The sequence below is a fragment of the Tachypleus tridentatus genome, chromosome 10 (genome assembly GCF_004210375.1).
Source record: "Tachypleus tridentatus isolate NWPU-2018 chromosome 10, ASM421037v1, whole genome shotgun sequence".
NCBI lineage: Eukaryota > Metazoa > Arthropoda > Merostomata > Xiphosura > Limulidae > Tachypleus > Tachypleus tridentatus.
In genome coordinates, this window is record NC_134834.1 from 7,137,505 (window position 1) to 7,157,154 (window position 19,650).

Consider the following 19,650-nt stretch of genomic DNA (forward strand, 5'->3'; position numbering starts at 1 on the left):
ACAGATTCATAATTCGTTTAGTTAACATAACTTTATTATCTTAAAAAGTTACTTTTGAAATGTTATACCAGAGCTGGAATTTAATTACCTGTATATTTGTTATATTATATGAATTTATAATGTGTAAGTCACATTGATTACATTAGTGGATGTTAATCCTGGTGATGGTAGCTTGGTTTATATATGTATATACAATTTATAATCTGTAAGTCACATTGTTTACAATAGTGGATGTTAATCCTGGTGATGGTAGCTTGGTTTATTTATATATATAATTTATCATTTGTAAGTCACATTGTTTACATTAGTGGATGTTAATCCTGGTGATGGTAGCTTGGTTTATTTATATATATAATTTATAATCTGTAAGTCACATTGTTTACATTAGTGGATGTTAATCCTGGTGATGGTAGCTTGGTTTATATATATATATATAATTTATAATCTGTAGGTCACATTGATTACATTAGTGGATGTTAATCCTGGTTATGGTTAGCTTGGTTTATAGATATATACCATTTATAATCTGTAAGTCACATTGTTTACATTAGTGGATGTTAATCCTGGTGATGGTAGCTTAGTTTATATATATATATATAATTTATAATCTGTAAGTCACATTGATTACATTAGTGGATGTTAATCCTGGTGATGGTAGCTTGGTTTATTTATATATATAATTTATAATGTGTAAGTCACATTTTTTACATTAGTGGATGTTAATCCTGGTGATGGTAGCTTAATTTATTTATATATATAATTTATAATGTGTAAGTCACATTGACTACATTAGTGGATGTTAATCCTGGTGATGGTTAGCTTGGTTTATATATGTATATACAATTTATAATCTGTAAGTCACATTGTTTACATTAGTGGATGTTAATCCTGGTGATGGTTAGCTTGGTTTATATATATATATATAATTTATAATGTGTAAGTCACATTGATTACATTAGTGGATGTTAATCCTGGTGATGGTTAGCTTGGTTTATATATGTATATACAATTTATAATCTGTAAGTCACATTGTTTACATTAGTGGATGTTAATCCTGGTGATGGTAGCTTGGTTTATTTATATATATAATTTATAATGTAAGTCACATTGTTTACATTAGTGGATGTTAATCCTGGTGATGGTAGCTTGGTTTATATATGTATATACAATTTATAATCTGTAAGTCACATTGTTTACATTAGTGGATGTTAATCCTGGTGATGGTAGCTTGGTTTATTTATATATATAATTTATAATGTGTAAGTCACATTGTTTACATTAGTGGATGTTAATCCTGGTGATGGTAGCTTGGTTTATATATGTATATACAATTTATAATCTGTAAGTCACATTGTTTACAATAGTGGATGTTAATCCTGGTGATGGTAGCTTGGTTTATTTATATATATAATTTATCATGTGTAAGTCACATTGTTTACATTAGTGGATGTTAATCCTGGTGATGGTAGCTTGGTTTATTTATATATATAATTTATAATCTGTAAGTCACATTGTTTACATTAGTAGATGTTAATCCTGGTGATGGTAGCTTGGTTTATTTATATATATAATTTATAATCTGTAGGTCACATTGATTACATTAGTGGATGTTAATCCTGATGATGGTTAGCTTGGTTTATATATATATATAATTTATAATCTGTAGGTCACATTGATTACATTAGTGGATGTTAATCCTGATGATGGTTAGCTTGGTTTATATATATATATATAAACAATCCATCCAGTTATATTGGAAACTATTAGATTTAATCATGAAATTTGAAACTCTGTATACTTAATGAAAGAAAGACAATTTTTTTCAGATATTTTAAAAAGTTCCACTACTGTAGTTTCGCTTCTCATGTCCGGATATGTAGACCAAAAACAAACGGTCTGTCTTCAACTGAACACCTCCTTGTCCGACCTGTTCTGCGCATGTCGGTGTGGGTAGTAGCACTGGTTACATGTTCTGGGAACAGCCTAGTTTTGTTGTGGAGAATCCTCATCAGAGGTCAGAGTGAAGAATACCGTATCACAGCTTTGTTCATCAAAAACCTTGCAGGTGAGCCAACTGAAAATGTGGGTGTGGCAGACAAAATCCTTTTAACCTTATACCAGTTACGAACGTTTCACTCAAGCAGTATTCACCAAGTTGCAAAGGTTGTTTTGTTTGCTCTCTTGACGTTTCATAAATGTTATTATGGTTGGTGACTGTAAATAAATCAAAATTCAGTACAGTATTGATTCCACGATATTGATTCCATTGTATTGATTCTATAGTACTGATTCCACAATATTGATTCCATGGTATTGATTGCATAATATTTGGTAAGTAGGTAAAAAAACACCAGTTGTACTTCGTAAGGTTTGGTAAATTGGTTATTCTTAAAACCAGTGAGTGAAAGCAAAGGAAAATATTTTATAATGAGTTAACTACACTAGATAGGCCATGTTTGGTGTTGAAGTCTTTTGCAGAATGCCAGCTCTCATCAGGCATCTACTAGTTTACAGTGACAACTGCAAGTTGAAATATGTCTACAAGTCTACAGTGAGAGGTGTAGGTACTGAAATATGTCATAACTAGACAGGTCTAGGTACTAAGATATGTCTACAAGTGTATGGTGAAAGTGGAGGATAATGTTTAATGATGTAACTTGAAGCCCAGTTAACTAATGAATTCTGTTGTATTTTTATTATTATATCTATTTTCCACAGTTGCAGATCTTTTAATGGGAGTGTACCTTGTGGTAATTGGCATCAAAGATTTGATCTTTAGAGATGAGTACAACCGTCACGCTCATATGTGGATGTCCAGTTGGGGATGCACATCTCTTGGTGTGTTGGCCATGGTGTCGTGTGAAGTGTCCATCCTTATCCTGGCCCTCACGACGATGGACAGATATCTCAGCTTTAAATGTAAGAAATACCAGATCTCAGACAAAACTGCCCTTTATACCATAACCGGAATCTGGCTGATTGGAGTAGCCCTGGCTCTGGTCCCATTACTGTTCTGGCCACATGACCAAGGCTACTATTCCAGTAATGGACTATGTTTTCCGCTACACATTGATGACCCTTACATGCTTGGATGGGAGTTTTCCATCTTTGTGTTTATAGGGATAAACTTCCCAGCTGTAAGTAGCTCAGACGTTAGATTTCGTATTTTACTTTCTCAAACAACCGTAAGAGGGCAGCACATTCACAGTAATAAATTGTAATCTCCGAAGAGTAAAGACAAAATCATCCAAGTATTTTATTCTTAACAATTTAAGATCAAATATCTTCCATTTAGTTATAATATTTTGTACATTAAACACGTGCTATAAGGAGTCTTGTGTTTTAATCCAGAAACGTAAATAAAATATTGTTCACTTCATGTACACACTATACATAATTGTAATAATTTATCGTTGGTACTATTATTGTTACAGTATATCTGGTTTATTGTCAGTACAGCTTACTGTGTTAAAATATACCTGGTTTATTGTTGGTAGTGGGATTTTTCTAATGTGTGGTACCTTTTAGGTACTGTTGAGAGTGTTATAGGATGTAACCCCTCTTGTGTGGTACTATTTAGGTACTGTTAATGGTGGTTCAGTATATCTGGATGTTTTCTGTCATATCAAGTCGTATGAGGAAGTCTCGGCCCGGAACTCTGAAACATACTAAGTTCCAAGATGACACCATGGTAGCAATGAGATGCTTCTTCATTGTTTTCACAGACTGTCTTTGCTGGTTTCCAGTTGTTATAATAAAAATTGTAGCTTTGTGCGAGATATCTATATCAGGTAAACATTCTTAGTTTCATTTAGAATCTTTTAAACTTATGTTTTTCTATGTCGTTTAGAGCCCAAGATAATGGAATATTAGTTTGCATTTTTTGGGATTACAGTTTGTTTGTTACGCTCGTTTTCAATGAACTTTTATAATTTCATATCAACAATGGTTTTTCCAATCAAAGTTTGGGCTTTGTCATGTATAGAGTGGTATGTTTTACAATATTCGATTTCCTAAAATCTTTATTCATACTATCAAAACTTTAATAATCTAAATACCTAACTTCAGTGTTATGGGTTTTTCTTTAGAAAGTATTGTAAACAGACATACGTAAATTTCATATATCTGATTGTCATTTGTTTATTGTTTACAGTTAAACTTTCACCATCTTCGATTACATGCTGTTATTAAACAGATATATTTACTGTTATTATATACAGGTAAATTTTGTTAAACTATAACTTATCCAAGTATAAAACATTTCTTTCTTAATAAATATTATCATTTATTTTCTATAATTGTTATAAAACTAGGTTCCTTCTCTTGTTATAAGATGCAATGTTTTTTTTAAGGGTAGGTCCCAGAACCTTTGTCCAACAAAAATTTAATCTTTTATTCTAAATTAGCTGATTGATAATTAATATATTGACCTGTGGTGTAATGATATATGCTTTTATTCCGAGTAGCTAAGCAACTGTTAAAAAAATTCCAGCTATTGAACTGAAATGTAATGTCTTACAGGCATTTGTTTGTAAGTTCACTCACTTATCAGGTAAGTGTACATAAACCTGGCTTATCAAAGTCAAAAACATACAATTGTTATGTTGTCTTGTTTATACTGCATTCTAAACAAACAAATTTAATTTGGTAACGTGCTATATTGGTATCTGACATATACTTATATTAATAATAATAAAAAATGTGTAGAACCAATACTAGTAACACATGTGGCAGTGACTTCGAACAAACTATCCACATTTGAAAAGGTAGTACCATATGTGGCTTTTTACTAACAGCACACAGAATTCTATAGTTATATAGCTGGTAAAATTAAAGATTACAGAGAAAGTATTTATCTTGCATTATTTATTAAGTCTTCCAATTATTACAAATTAAGTTTTATTTGGTTTTGGAATCACCTATAATTGCATTATTATCCAAACAATATATCTGTCTCTGACACCAAAACTGTTTGTTTTCTAACAGAGAACCTGTTTGCTTGGGTTATTGTGTTTATTGTACCAATTAACAGTGCCCTGAACCCAGTTATTTACACTTTCGGTTACCGTATCCAGGAAATAAAGGGATTAACACAGGGTTTTCTGGAGTGGTGTTGTAAACCTACAGGTGTGGAAGCCAGGTAGGTGAACCCTGATTTTTAGTTTTTTAATATCTGAATTTACCATTAACAAGTAAGGCTAGACGTAAACTATTAATGACCAATGGGCAAACTGAAATATGGTAAAGCTTTCTTATTTAGTAGTTGTGACAAACATAAGAAAATCAGGTTATATTAACATTGCAACCAGAATGTTCCCAACTTGTGATTATTTCTCGTCTCCAGGACCATCAGCTGGTAGAGAGTGCAGATCTGTTAGTGATGGTGTTCTACTACACTCATCGGTCGTCATTGATTTCAACAGGAGTATCGAAGAAGATGGTCCATTAAGACAAGAGACAACATTCGTACCTACATCTGTGGAATGACTATCTTCTACACACCATGTCCTCAAGATCAGAGGACCTCCAACCTCATTATGTTCATCTAACCATAAACAGCCAAAAACTTCTGATCTCAGCTCTAAGTCTCAAAATACAAGTATCTATGATCCTATTGTCTATTGAAGTTCCAGTTACTGAATCCTATTTTAGTGTTATAAACTCTCAAAGTTAGTGTTAAGTGAAAAATGTCTTGTTTATTTACTATACTTTAATATATTTCTGGTTAAATGTATATCTATTGCCCAAGGTAAGCTTAAATTCTCTAGATTACTTTTAATTTCAACTCTTAAACTTAGGTACATAACCAGAACCTAGATACAGGTAACTTTACACCTGTGTCACAACCATGTTATGTTGTAATTTTATTGTATTTAAATCATCAAAGTTTTAAATGTGTTTTGTTTTCAACTTTTGTCACACAATTGACCAATTTATCATTTTTAATAGAATGTTTCTGATTTCACCATGATGTTAACAGATACTAAAGGTGTGGAGTTATGTATTATGTAGACAATTAAACTGTTGAATCGTAGTCTCTGTACTCTACTTGCTTGCTCTTAAATACCTGGCAAGACATTGTGGTTAGAATGTTCGACTCACTTTACTTCGCATGGGATGAAAACCTGGAGTTAAATATGTTCCCCCTTTTAGATAATGGGGCATTATAATGTGACAGTCATTCCCAGAATTTGTTAGTGAAACATTTTTATTAAGCACAAAGCCACATAAGGAGTTATTTCTGTTCTGCCCACCACAGGTATTGAAACCCAGTTTCTATCATGTTATATTCATACATACCACTGTTCCTCTGGAGGTGGTAGAATTAGTGAAACAGTATCACAACAGTTGGTTGTGCATGTGTAGACTAGTTGTCATCCTTCTGGTTAACACCTGATGGTTAGGGACCACAACAAATAGCCTTAGTGTGGTAAACAAAACAAAGTTTCTCTCCGAATACATTTAATTTTTGTTTCCGACAAGAACTTCATGGACGTTACCTATAGGTTGAAGCAGTGTGACAAATTCACGTGATAAAAATGCAAACCCACTAGTAAATAAAAACAAACTATAAACCTTAATAATATAAACATAATTGAGACAGCAAGTGATACACATATATGGCAAATTGCATTTTTTAAGACTATGTTATTATGTGCAGTCTCTTACAAACTAGTACAAAAGAGCACAAACTTACCTGCTAAAGTCACACGTTTTAAACATATAAAAATACACAGTAGCTAAGAATAACTAGTGTGAAGTTTGAATGAATACTTCCATCAAGCCAGGAGGACAAGAACAAAGACCAAACTGAAATGTTGTAGTACAAACCATGAGACACGACCAGTAACTTTGTGATATCTGAAAATGCCAAACAATATATCAACTGAATCATTAGTCAGCATGCATTATTATACACACATCTAATATGTAAGAAACAGGTTACTGTCTAACAAACATGGAATATGTTATACCTGTATTTGAAGCACACAAGGTTGTGGATGTATCTGATAATGAAACAAGAACATGGTACAAGTATACTTGTCTAATAGACGAAATAAGTACAAGAACATAAGATCCTGGGTTTATTTGACAACGTTCATGGTATAGTTGAACTGTAAGTTACATATGAAAATTACATTCCTTTCTACATTAGCTAACAAACTAGTTTTATAAAATCAATACCTTTAATTGTATGAAGAGTATACATGCAGGACTTTTATACAAGTACACAATGTCTACAAAAGTAGAAACACTGGATGGTTAGAACATATTTACATTTTTCTGTACATCAAAAGATGTGAAAAACAAAACAACAACACAATCATTAACCTTCTTTCTAACTGAGCTTGTGGTCCAGGCCAAATTAATATTATGGGTAATTATTCCTTTGTGTATAAACCAAGTCGTTAGAAAATGGAATAATGGTATATTTTGAATTTCTAAACCATCATGAAAAAATAAAAAAAATACTTTACTTTTATAACAACCAGGTCCATTATATTTCATTTCTCTAATGTTTATAGTCTTGTTTTAATTACTTTAATTATAAAGTATAATAATTAACACGATCAACAGTATTTATAAACGATATCAAACATCTGTTCTTAATTTTAATTCTGTTGACGGAAATACAAGATAAACACGTAAGGCAGTCACAACAAATAAATGGTAGAAACATCTTTGTATAAAAATAACACTGGGTACAAAACGTCAAGAAATATTTATAAATGTTGAACACTTATTAATTTAGTGAAAAAGATTCTCTTTCTAATCAAGCAGCTCTTTCACTTTGTCATTTTCATTACAAGCAATTAAAATAAACAGAACTTGTTAATACGTGTACCAGCAGCAGTGTACCAGACAAATCTTTAACACACACACTGTAAGACAAGATTAACAAATCAAAAAATGAAACCTGTGAACCAGATTTATATCAAAAAAAGGAAGAGAGAAAGTGAAAAGTCTCATAACAAAAGTTAGTCTTTCTCTCTCTCTCTTAATAAAATAAAACATGCAGGAAATATTTTTCAAAATAACTAAAAAACCATTACATAATGGGGAAAAAAATGAGCTGTTAATAAAGCTACACCATTGGCAGTTTTGTGTATGAACAATGGAAATAAATAGAATATATGAAGCACACACAGTTTGTTAAAAGTGAGTATTTATGTACACAATTCTGTGTTTTTCGCTCATGTATCTTTTGTAACACAGAATCTAGTGGTGGTGGTGAACATTTCTGGTGTGGTTGTTGAAGCCCATGGATGACACTGGTTGCAGGGTGTTTGTATTTATGGGGCTATAAAAACACGGCTTCTAGAGGCGGTAGTGCACTTTCATGGATTGGTTGGTTTAGCTCCATGGATGACACTGGTTGCAGGGTGTTTGTATTTATGGGGCTAGAAATACCTTCAGACCAGTCACTTTGAGCAGAATGTGGGGAAGAGCTTGACCACTGGCCAGGAGATTCAGGAGAGGGAGTTAAGTAAGTCTCTGGGTGATGTAGTTGGTGCTGGGGGGTAGCCTCTGGCCCACCATAACTATGCTGAGAAGGAGGGGTTGGGAACTGAAATGAATGGCTATAAGGCACTTGTTGCAGATCCGTTATTAACCCCTGAACATCGGTCGTAACGGGATAATCACATACGTGGTTAGTACTCTGTGGAGGTTGAACGTGTATATTTTTCTGCAGGTGGGCAGCTCTCATGGCAGCCAAGTGAGTTGGGGAGGTTGGAAGTGATGGTCGCTGCTTGACTGAATAAGAAGCAGTGTACTGGTGAGAAGTTTGTACCTGGGGCAGTGTTAGGTTACTGGGTACAGGACTTAGTTGTGGATGATGGGGCACAACACCCTGTGTTGTCTGCAGAGAAGACACCATCCCTCCGTTCACATATGTTAACTGTCCAGTTATTCCACCCACAGTCCCATACATCTGTGGATTTATTATACATTCCTCATAGGAATGCGGTTGCTTGAGGGGCACAGTGTTGTCTGCTGTTGCATGAGACGGGGTTACGTTATGTCCACTGTAGAGGGGCACCGTGTTGTCTACTGTTGCATGAGATGGGGTTAAGTTATGTCCACTGTAGAGGGGCACCATGTTGTCTACTGTTGCATGAGACGGGGTTAAGTTATGTCCACTGTAGAGGGGCACCGTGTTGTCTGCTGTTGCATGAGATGGGGTTAAGTTATGTCCACTGTAAAGGTTATCAGATGACAGAAGCACATTATTAAGATGGTGAGATTGAACAGGATTCAAGTTAGGTTGTCCTTCCATAACAAAAGAACCTTGATCCTTTTGTTGTTTCACAGAAGCTTTTCTTCTTAGTCCTCCCTCATTCACATGACAAGAGTTGTCTCCTCCAGGAATTCCTGTTGCACTACTGATTCTTGACTTCTTCTTTGACTTGGTGGATCTTGGGGAGCCAATGACTATGGGTAGAGAGTTGTCAGTCATTCTAGTAGGTGTGTGAGACATCTGGGGATTCTGAGGCACATATTCATCTAAAAGTTGCACAATGTCATGGTGCATGCGCTCCAAAGCCACGTCTCTTGGTAGACGATCCATGTGGTCAGTTATGTCTCGATTAGCAAAGTGTCCCAGTAACACTCTCGCAGCCTGGTAACTTCCTTCTCTGGCTGCCAAGAAAAGGGGTGTCTCATCCTTGTTGTCCTGGACATCTTTATTTGCTCCATGAGCCAGAAGCACTTGAACAGCGTCCAGATTATTCACTGCTGCTGACCAATGCAGAGCTGTTTTCCCTACAAGAAAATATATCAAATTGAAGTACAGTGACAAGAACATAGTCGGGTGGAAGACAGTAGTAACTTAAATGTTAATAAGAATAATATAAGTCATGAATTGAACTGAAACACTTGAAAAACCTTTAATGCTTGCTATCAGGAGAAAGCTAATTATTCAGTTTTGTCTGTAAATTGTTACAAGTAATTATGTTTATAGAATCCCTCTACCACGTTTTATTTGAATGGGGATTTTGTGTTTCAGATCCCTAACAACTGACAGGATGATTAACAGTGTCTCTATGACTAAACTGGGCTGCAGCTTAGGTGGAAACTGGCCGTATTATGTGACCTTCTAGTTTTGAAACGAGGTGAAACATAAATCTTTGACCAACCTCAGGAAGATAATTACACCCGAGATAATTACACTGTCCAACAGAAGTACAAAGTTCAAGACAGAATGCAATACTAAGAGTGAAAAACAGAAACATCTTTTGATCCAATGAAAGATAAGATATTAAATCATCAGGTTAACTGACACTAAAATGATTTCACCTTTCAATTCTTCTGTTTCTTCTTAGTATAGTAGCAAAATGTTAACGTGATATAATATTTACAACCTGCCTTCCATTTCTAGTGAAACTTAGTAAACTGTATATAAAATTTGGTCGTTTGACTCACCAGCGTCATCAGAAGCATTAAGGTCTGCCTCATTATTTATCAGGTCTTCCACCATTCCTTCTATCGCCAGTCTTGAAGCTAGAATCAGAGGAGTTGTTCCATCGTGCATTCTGGCATTCAGATTAGTTACTCTGTTTCTTAACAGAATCTGGAAATAAAGTATACCACCATTAAGCCTTGTAAAAACTACCTCGGAGCTAATGCACAAAACTTTGTACCAACTGTTCCAGTTTACACATTGCTAATCAGACTAAACGTACTTATTTCGTATCTAATTTCAATTAATAGTAATCTTTATTTTAGTTTATACACACACACTACTTTACAGTAGGTCTGTTTTGGGACATCACGAGACCACTGACTTATTACTCAACTACGTAGGTAACAAAATTGTAAATATTTAATAAAAAGGGTTAATATACATGAAATAATAAAATAATATGGACTATTACTGAAACTCTTAAAGTTATATTAATGTTTGTAGAACATTATAATGTTAACTTTTTCTCTGAAATTAACATTTCTACAGCAGGATAGCACTATAGTCTCCCCTCGAGATATTTTCTACAACAGGGTAATGCTAAAGTCTCATCTGGTGTTAACATTTCTACAATACAATATGCTGTAGTCTCACCTGAAAACTCCTTGAGCATCAGCTGACACAGCTGCATGTAAGGGTGTCCGACCAGTGTTGTCCTGACAATTAGCATCAGCTCCTGCATCTAGCAGTCTTTTGGCGGCATCAGATCTGGCGTACCTTGCAGCCAGATGAAGTGACGTTTCTCCTGAATTTATAATACTGTACTCTTTACTAGATACACTAATATCGACTACTTAACAAATTCAGAACATTCTTGATGACGAGAAACCCACTTGAAATAAAAATGTATCTCAAAACAGCTGGTTAACCTGAAGATAACCCTGGAAGGTTGAAACGTTGTTCTCTGCTTATCAATAAAAGTGTTAATACCCATACCATCTGTCCTGAGATACAAAATCAGAACACATTAAAGCTAAGTGAATCCATGCATTTACACTAAACAAAATGTTTTTAAAACCATAAAATTATGCTATTCTGAAAACCAAATACTTACAAGACAACTTCAGAAATGTATTTGTATTCCAGACAACAGCATTACTTTATGTGACACAGTATCAAGTATTTATGAAATAATTACCAGAACTGTTGAAACCATATGTATCGCATGTTTCCTCAGCTACAAAGCAGGAAACTTTCAAGTCCTAAGTCCTAACCTCCCAAACAACACAAGAAATATCTGGCAGTGTGAAACATTAGGCTTAAGATGGAGTCCAAGCTTAAACAAGTAATTATTTCAAAATAATACTGTTGTTGTTTTCTATAATAAAGGGATGAAAGTTCATTCAATTTAGATAAAATTATAGGCAACCTGTTCGTTCCGTCGTCATGTTGATCTTAGCTCCTTGAGAAATCAGATCCTGAATCATACTAACAGATCCAGTATCCTCTTCCACATCCTCTCCTGTATCTAAACCTCCTCCTCGAAAAGATGCCAACATTAGAGGTGTCAGGCCCCCTAGAAGAGTAGAAATACGTCAGGGTTAAGAATTAGATTATAAGAAATACAGTGAAGCATGCATTGGATAACTTAGCTAGGACTGAATGAAAAAACATGCAACACCATATATATAGTATACTACTGACATTGATAGAACATGCATCACATTCAATAAAACTGCTCACCTGGTCCTCTAACGTCAACATTTTCTGGTTCTAGTTCACTGTCTCGTTTTGGAGGTGTTAAAGAAAATATTTTGGGATTGCGGACATCAGCCGCATCAAGATGTTGCTGCGTCCAAGGTCGAGGGTCATTCACGCCACAGTCGGTAGTGGTCATTACTGTATGGGTGTCTCTCGAGCTTGGATCTGGATCACATTTCATTTTCTTGATTGGAGGATGATCATCGTCACTCCACCCTCCTGTTTCTGAGGGTATGGTGGTGTTATCATTAGCATCAACTCTTTGGGCAAATGCCTGTTTGTGGACGTTTCTATAAGGAAAGTGTTTTGTTGAAATAACGAGGAAACCAAGAGTCTTTCCGTGTATACAACCTCTAACTGACAAAAATAATTTAATACTTCAAATGAGAGTGCCTACATCACTAATACTTCAACTGAGAGTGCCTACATCACTAATACTTCAACTGAGAGTGCCTACATCACTAATACTTCAACTGAGAGTGCCTACATCACTAATACTTCAACTGAGAGTGCCTACTTCACTTACTTCAACTGAGAGTGCCTACTTCACTAATATTTCAACTGAGAGTGCCTACATCACTAATACTTCAACTGAGAGTGCCTACATCACTAATACTTCAACTGAGAGTGCCTACTTCACTAATACTTCAACTGAGAGTGCCTACATCACTAATATTTCAACTGAGAGTGCCTACATCACTAATACTTCAACTGAGAGTGCCTACATCACTAATACTTCAACTGAGAGTGCCTACATCACTAATATTTCAACTGAGAGTGCCTACATCACTAATATTTCAACTGAGAGTGCCTACATCACTAATATTTCAACTGAGAGTGCCTACATCACTAATATTTCAACTGAGAGTGCCTACATCGCTAATACTTCAACTGAGAGTGCCTACTTCACTTACTTCAATCCATTAGCTATTAGTGACTTCTTTTTATACTGTACATACATTTATTTTTAACTATTGGAAGAATTTTAAAAACATATTCCATTATACCTCATTTCCTGACCGTCAGGTCCTCGGCGTCGTGACTGTCGTTTCTGATTACTGTTATTTCGAAAGAATCCTTCGGGAAACCAGGTGATACCGTGCACACGCTTCCTCTGCGTCGTAACCAAGACTCCAAGCAGTAATCCTAGCAAAATTATCACTATCACCCCAATGACAATGTAGACCATGTTAGGGTAAGTGACCTTAGGACCACGAGGCTTCTCCATTTCATCTGAACTTTGAATACTTTCAATTTGGAAAGCAGTGTCCAGAGAGTGGCGAGATTTGGAAGCAGCAAGAAACCGAGCGGCCTACAAAGTGGGAATCTCATTAATTTATTACTTCTAACAGCTAAGTAATCTTGTAATTAAACAACAAATATTAATATTACGTAACTATCAAAGAAACTTGAACCTAAATGTTTACTTCACGTGACCATAAAGACAAATTTTTTAAAACAAATTTTATCAAATAATCAAACAAAATACTTTTTATCAGCCTTTCATTTCTACTGACTAAAACCATCTTTTATGTTACTCAGATCTTTACCTCTGCTGCTGTTTGAAAACATTCACTGTATGCTGACTGCAGACACCGTCGGTTATCGATTTCTAGGTGAACATCAATTCTGTTGCAACAGAAAAAAAAGTTAGTGTTAATAAAGTAGGCTTGACACAAGATATAAAACATTAGATGTATATTATCCAAGCTTCTTTAAGAGTTCATTTTATCAGTTATCCACTAAGCTCAGGTATTACTGCTTACTTTACAATAAATTGTCATTCATTTCTTACTACCCTTCATTTAATTTTTTTTGTCAAATTAAAGTTATAATAAATTTCAATATTTTGTTCCAAGCTTAGTTATAATCACAGTAAGAATTGGATAACATTTAACTTTAAATGAAATAGTTCAGATGCAAATCAACTTCTCCATTTAAGTTTATGGTACTAGTTTTACCACATCACACTGACCTTGTTCTCTGTGGATAAATCATCTGGTTTCCCTGATTGTCAGTTTTTATCATCACATTAGTCCGAAGGACATGACCGATCTCTCTCAGAAAAGAAATGTTACTTCTCTCAAAATCCTGTTGGAATATGCAGTAAATGTTTATAAGTAGACAACACATAGTACACTTTGTTTTCCATAACATTAATCTTAACTTAAAATCGGTATACACAACCTTAAGCCTTAATTCTACATTGGAAGAATGTTGTATAATGCAGAATTTATTATGAAGTTTTGTAAGAAATTTAAAATTATTTACTGTTGTATGAATGGTCTATCATGAGATTAAATAAATGTTTACTGGCCCTACGTTGCACTCTGAACACCACCCGATAAACTTCATTTGTAGTCAAGTTTATCATTGTCAAGACAAGAGGAGTTATTAGTATAGTACCTATACTGATTTTCTTCCCCTACTGGAATAATTTTGTAACAACTTAAAATGTTAAAAAATGTTCATTTTTAAATAACCAGATCACACATGTTCTGCATAAGATGTAGTTAAATTTTTTGTTAACTTCTTAAATTGGAGAAATTCTTAAATAATTAAAACAATTTTGGGGAGAGATAATTCCTTGTGTACATGTAATATTCTACGTACAAACAACTTAAAACATATTACGGCTGCTTACCATTGAATCAATCATCAGGGTAATAACCAACTGACCATCTGCTAACCTAGGGTGGCCTTCTTCACAATCCAAACCATCCCAATTACATTCCTCATTATTACAGCCGTAGTCACACTTTCCATTAGCATAGTTCCTTTGGCAGTAGCTGTCATATATTTCACTGGAAATGTTCAAAATTAAACCAATCAGTGTTAAGGAAGCTTAGGCATATTCAAAATTGAACCTATTATATTCATTGTTACTCTACCTCATTGTCTGAATTCTTTGTCATGATTGGACAATAACACACCATGTGTGTGTGTGTGTGTTAAACCAGGAAACAAATCACATCAATGTTGATCAGTTGCCATGCATACGACATTAAACATTACAGATGAGAACATTTTTAGCAGCACTGTAAAATTATACCAATTAATTCAGACCTAATTACAGTTTGCTGAAACCTGTAAAATGAAGGTAAACACATGGCATAAGATTTCAGTTCTTGGATCATTTAGGCAGTGAAGACAATTGCTGCACAGTCAAAATATGCTGATTCATTTAGAACTTTGAAAGTCTTGTCTGAAGTTAAACAAGTGCATGTTTTGTGTTTTTACTGGAAAGGTGATAGGCTGTTACAGTTTGAAAAACTAAATTTTTTAAATCTTACCGATTTATTACCAGCTCTTACAAATGAGATAAAATATACAATGAAATGTTAAACTTTAAGATTTACAAGTAGGCCTAGAAATTTAGTCTACATGACATCGAGATAATCAAACCTTAGTGAAACCGTAAAAAAAACGACGAATGCAAGTTATTAACTGGTAATTTTGGAAGATGGGTCATTTGTTTTCCTCAAAACCAATCAATGATTGTTCACTGTTATACCCTTAGACATATCTCCAACTTGCAAAGTTCTTTTTGCAACTTTCATATATTTCATTGTTAAAACTTTGACCAGTCATTGTACAAGAAACTTAAATATATTTAAAACTAAGCTAATTGTTACTCAGAGAGATTTGTTTAGAATTAGGTAAGTAGTTGTTTAGGGAAAATTTGGTACATTCAAAATTAAAAATCAGAATAATTCAGTAAACAGCATAAAGTAATGGAGTAACAGTGGTCATTTAGTTGTAAAACCTAACACAGTCCAAAATCAAGCTAACCACTGCCAAATCTTTATAAAAACTAGTCTGATAATACAACTCAAATTTAACGAGATTTTAATGCTTCCAAAAAAATAAAAGAGTCATTTTAAGTGCACGTACTTGCACGGTGGAAGCTTCTGGATGCAGTCAAATCCATCAAACAGACATTCAACATTGTTACATTCTACGTCACACTGTCCATTACGGAATACGTCCCAGCAGTTGATAGCTGCTGTACAATTATCCCACGGATGAAGCCCTAAAAAGATTTGAATTATTCCATACATTTGTTTCATTATTTAAAAGTTTGTGTTCTTATATAATAAACCTTGCAGTCAAGGGTTTTAAGAAAAATAGATTTTAAAATGCCCTATATTAAGGTTAATTTATAAACCAGAATTTATCTTTTTTATAATAAATATAAGATAAAAGACAGTATCATAAAGCACTTACATCTAAAAAAACTGAATATTATTTAAAATTCGGGATATTAAATAAATTTTGACTACTTTAAAATATTCAAATTGTTCAGATTTTTATACTTGTAAAAATATTTTATTTTGCCTTTCTTTAAAAAATAAAATGCTTCATTACTGTTTATACAAATTAGGGTAATGGTTTGTTTATATTTGGTGTAATTGGATTTTCAGAAAGCCTTTGATAAAGTGCCATATAAAGAGCTTGTAAAAAACTGGATTAATGTCATTAGTGAGATACCTCACGGTTCAATCTTAGAACCTTTGGTCATTTTTATTGACATCAATGACACAGATGAAGAAATTGTCAATAAGCTACTTAAATATTCTGATGACATTAAGCTCTTGGTTGTTGTTAGTTGTGAAGAGGATGTTACTGATTTACAAAAGGATTTAGATCATTTATTGAGTTGGACAAATAAATGGTGGATGGGTTTTAATTATAATAAATAAAGATATTGCATGTGGTTATCATAATTTGAGTTATAATTTGAATAACCATAACAGTGTCATAAAATAAAGGGATCTCGAAGTAATGGTTGATCAGTGTCTAAAGCCATCCAGCAGTGTACTGTTGCTGATGGTAAGGAAAATATAATTTTAGATCGTATCTACATGAATATAAGTCTTAAGAGGTTATAATTTAATTGTACAAGTCACTGTTTAGGCCACATTTGGAATATTGTGTTTAGTGTTGAGCTCTTTACCTTAAGAAAGACACTGAATTGTTAGATAGAAGGGTTACTAAAATGGTACCTGGGATGGAGTGGTTGGAGAGATTAAGATCTCTTGAATTGTTTTCTCTTAAAAAACATGTTAGAGTAGGATCTGAGTGAAAAGTATTGGTAATGTTGATGTGTCATCTTTCTTTGATACATAGTGGTGAGAAGGACTAGGGGACACACAGGGTAGGAGTGATCTTTAGCTGAGATGATGTGTCATCTTTCTTTGATACTTAGTGGTGAGAAGGACTAGGGGATACACAGGGTAGGAGTGATCTTTAGCTGAGATGATGTGTCATCTTTCTTTGATACTTAGTGGTGAGAAGGACTAGGGGACACACAGGGTAGGAGTGATCTTTAGCTGAGACGATGTGTCATCTTTGTTTGATACTTAGTTGTGAGAAGGACTAGGGGACACACAGGGTAGGAGTGATCTTTAGCTGAGGTGATGTGTCATCTTTCTTTGATACTTAGTGGAGAGAAGGACTAGGGGATACACAGGGTAGGAGTGATCTTTAGCTGAGACGATGTGTCATCTTTCTTTGATACTTTGTGGTGAGAAGGACTAGGGGACACACAGGGTAGGAGTGATCTTTAGCTGAGACGATGTGTCATCTTTCTTTGATACTTAGTGGTGAGAAGGACTAGGGGACACACAGGGTAGGAGTGATCTTTAGCTGAGATGATGTGTCATCTTTCTTTGATACTTAGTGGTGAGAAGGACTGGGGGATACACAGGGTAGGAGTGATCTTTAGCTGAGATGATGTGTCATCTTTCTTTGATACTTAGTGGTGAGAAGGACTAGGGGATACACAGGGTAGGAGTGATCTTTAGCTGAGACAATTTCATTTTTTTAACAGGATGGTTGGCTTTAGAATGGGTTGCCTTAAGATGTTGTAGAAGCAGCAAATTTAAGTGAGCTTAAGACAAAACTTGATTAGTGTAAGAGTGACAATGGCTGGTTTTAAGAATCTTATAAAAGTTTATAATAATTTAGTTTAAACAATGTAACAGCCAAGACAAACAATAGATTCCTTATTGTCCCTAAACATTATGTTATATAAAGTTCAATCCAATTAAAGTACAAGCAAGAGTAAGATTACCCAGAGAACAGTCCCCTCCGTCAAAGTTACATGCCAAACTGTTACAGTCTTCATCACAACGACCATCTCCAGCTTTAGATCTACACTTATCGAAACCACACATTTCCTTCTCTTGCTCTGGAATACTCTGCAAGTTTACACCAAGGATCGCTACTGTTCCAACTCCACCTCTAAACCCAGAATCAAAGCGCTCACACTGGAGTCCATTCCACTTTGGGGGACACAAACATTCAAACTTACCTAGAAAAATGAACAAAAATGAAAACATGAAAGTAATATTTATACATATTTCTCATTAGCTTACATCTGTATGTAGTTTACACTGTTGAATCTGTGTATGTAAGAGGCCATTTTATCTTTGTGTACCATTAATATAAGCAACTCGTAGAGGCACAAAAATGGTTCACATAAGGTGATGGGAAAAACTCATGGTTACAGAAATGCAATAAGCATGGAATGCTAAATGCTGGACCATGGACTCTTTTCATCAAATTGGCAGTTTTAATATTTTGCAATGCTTCATCACTTAAGAGAAAGAGCAAACCTTCAAACTTTAAAGCATATCAGAGATGACCAACCTACCAAGTTTGTCAACACATTCTCCTTTGTTAAAGCATGGTGAACATTCACATTCATCATAGATGTCGATGTCACAGTACTTTCCAGTGGTTCCCTGAAGACAAATACAGCTGTATCCACCATGGTGGTGTCGACACTGTCCCCCATTCTTACAAGGGCTGTCGACACATGTAGTGTTGGTATTGTCACAGCTTTCTCCCCAGAACCCCTAATATTAAACACAAACGCTTTCAAAATGCAAGTATAATCTAAAAAACGTTTTCTTAGGAAAACAATCAACTTGAAACAATATCATTAACAACTTTGGCATTCACTAAAGACAACTATGAGTAACTCTGTTCTTCAGAAATAAGTTGAAAACTCACACATTGTTTGTTCATGTAAGAAAGGAACTATTTTATCTGGATTTGTTCATTAAAAGCCGTAAATTGAACATCTAAACATCTCTAAAAAATATATAACAAATTATTTTGGAAAGTGTTCAAGTTACATTTGTTTCTTTTACACAGCTTTAATCATTTTATCTCTTCCTCAGTAATTAATTATGGCAGATTTTTAAAGTTGATTGTTTTCACAAAAGAACTTTCTGAAATACAAAGACAATGATTAGGGCCACTTAAAGTTTTACATTAGATAAAATTACAGGTTTTTCTACAACAAAAAACTCGTTATAATTTGTCTGTAAGCACATGTTCTGATCTTCTGGTAACACTTTCCATATTCTCATATTTTATTATCTAAAGTTGAATTACAATAAGAATATTTATCATGAACTTTTTCATGTTATCAATTAGCCAAACCTGGCCCACGTACAGCGGCATTAGCCAAT

General features: G+C 34.3%; 2 protein-coding genes across 3 annotated transcripts in view; one reads left to right on the forward strand and one right to left on the reverse strand.

The window, feature by feature from the left end:
• Window positions 1-1,832: 1,832 nt before the first annotated feature.
• On the forward strand, window positions 1,833-6,033 carry LOC143228699 (relaxin receptor 1-like). The gene is made up of 5 exons (XM_076459975.1): window positions 1,833-2,065; window positions 2,719-3,137; window positions 3,581-3,791; window positions 4,987-5,140; window positions 5,345-6,033. Exons 1-5 carry the CDS (start codon window positions 1,939-1,941, stop codon window positions 5,358-5,360), a joined length of 927 nt encoding a protein of 308 aa, XP_076316090.1. The 5' UTR covers window positions 1,833-1,938; the 3' UTR covers window positions 5,361-6,033.
• Window positions 6,034-7,168: 1,135 nt separating this feature from the next.
• LOC143228698 (uncharacterized) overlaps window positions 7,169-19,650 on the reverse strand; it is a 56,262-nt gene continuing 43,780 nt past the window's right edge. Inside the window, exons 21-32 of one of the 2 annotated variants that reach the window (XM_076459974.1) lie at window positions 18,825-19,029; window positions 18,243-18,482; window positions 16,061-16,199; window positions 14,811-14,970; window positions 14,142-14,257; window positions 13,717-13,795; window positions 13,174-13,478; window positions 12,149-12,456; window positions 11,835-11,981; window positions 11,060-11,210; window positions 10,426-10,601; window positions 7,169-9,765 (exon numbers count right to left, since the gene is read on the reverse strand). In XM_076459974.1, the coding sequence (XP_076316089.1) occupies window positions 8,303-9,765; window positions 10,426-10,601; window positions 11,060-11,210; window positions 11,835-11,981; window positions 12,149-12,456; window positions 13,174-13,478; window positions 13,717-13,795; window positions 14,142-14,257; window positions 14,811-14,970; window positions 16,061-16,199; window positions 18,243-18,482; window positions 18,825-19,029 (3,489 nt within the window). In that variant the 3' untranslated portion in view covers window positions 7,169-8,302. Of the gene's footprint in view, window positions 9,766-10,425; window positions 10,602-11,040; window positions 11,211-11,834; window positions 11,982-12,148; window positions 12,457-13,173; window positions 13,479-13,716; window positions 13,796-14,141; window positions 14,258-14,810; window positions 14,971-16,060; window positions 16,200-18,242; window positions 18,483-18,824; window positions 19,030-19,650 lie in introns of those variants that run through there. The other variant, XM_076459973.1, reaches the window with a different exon arrangement.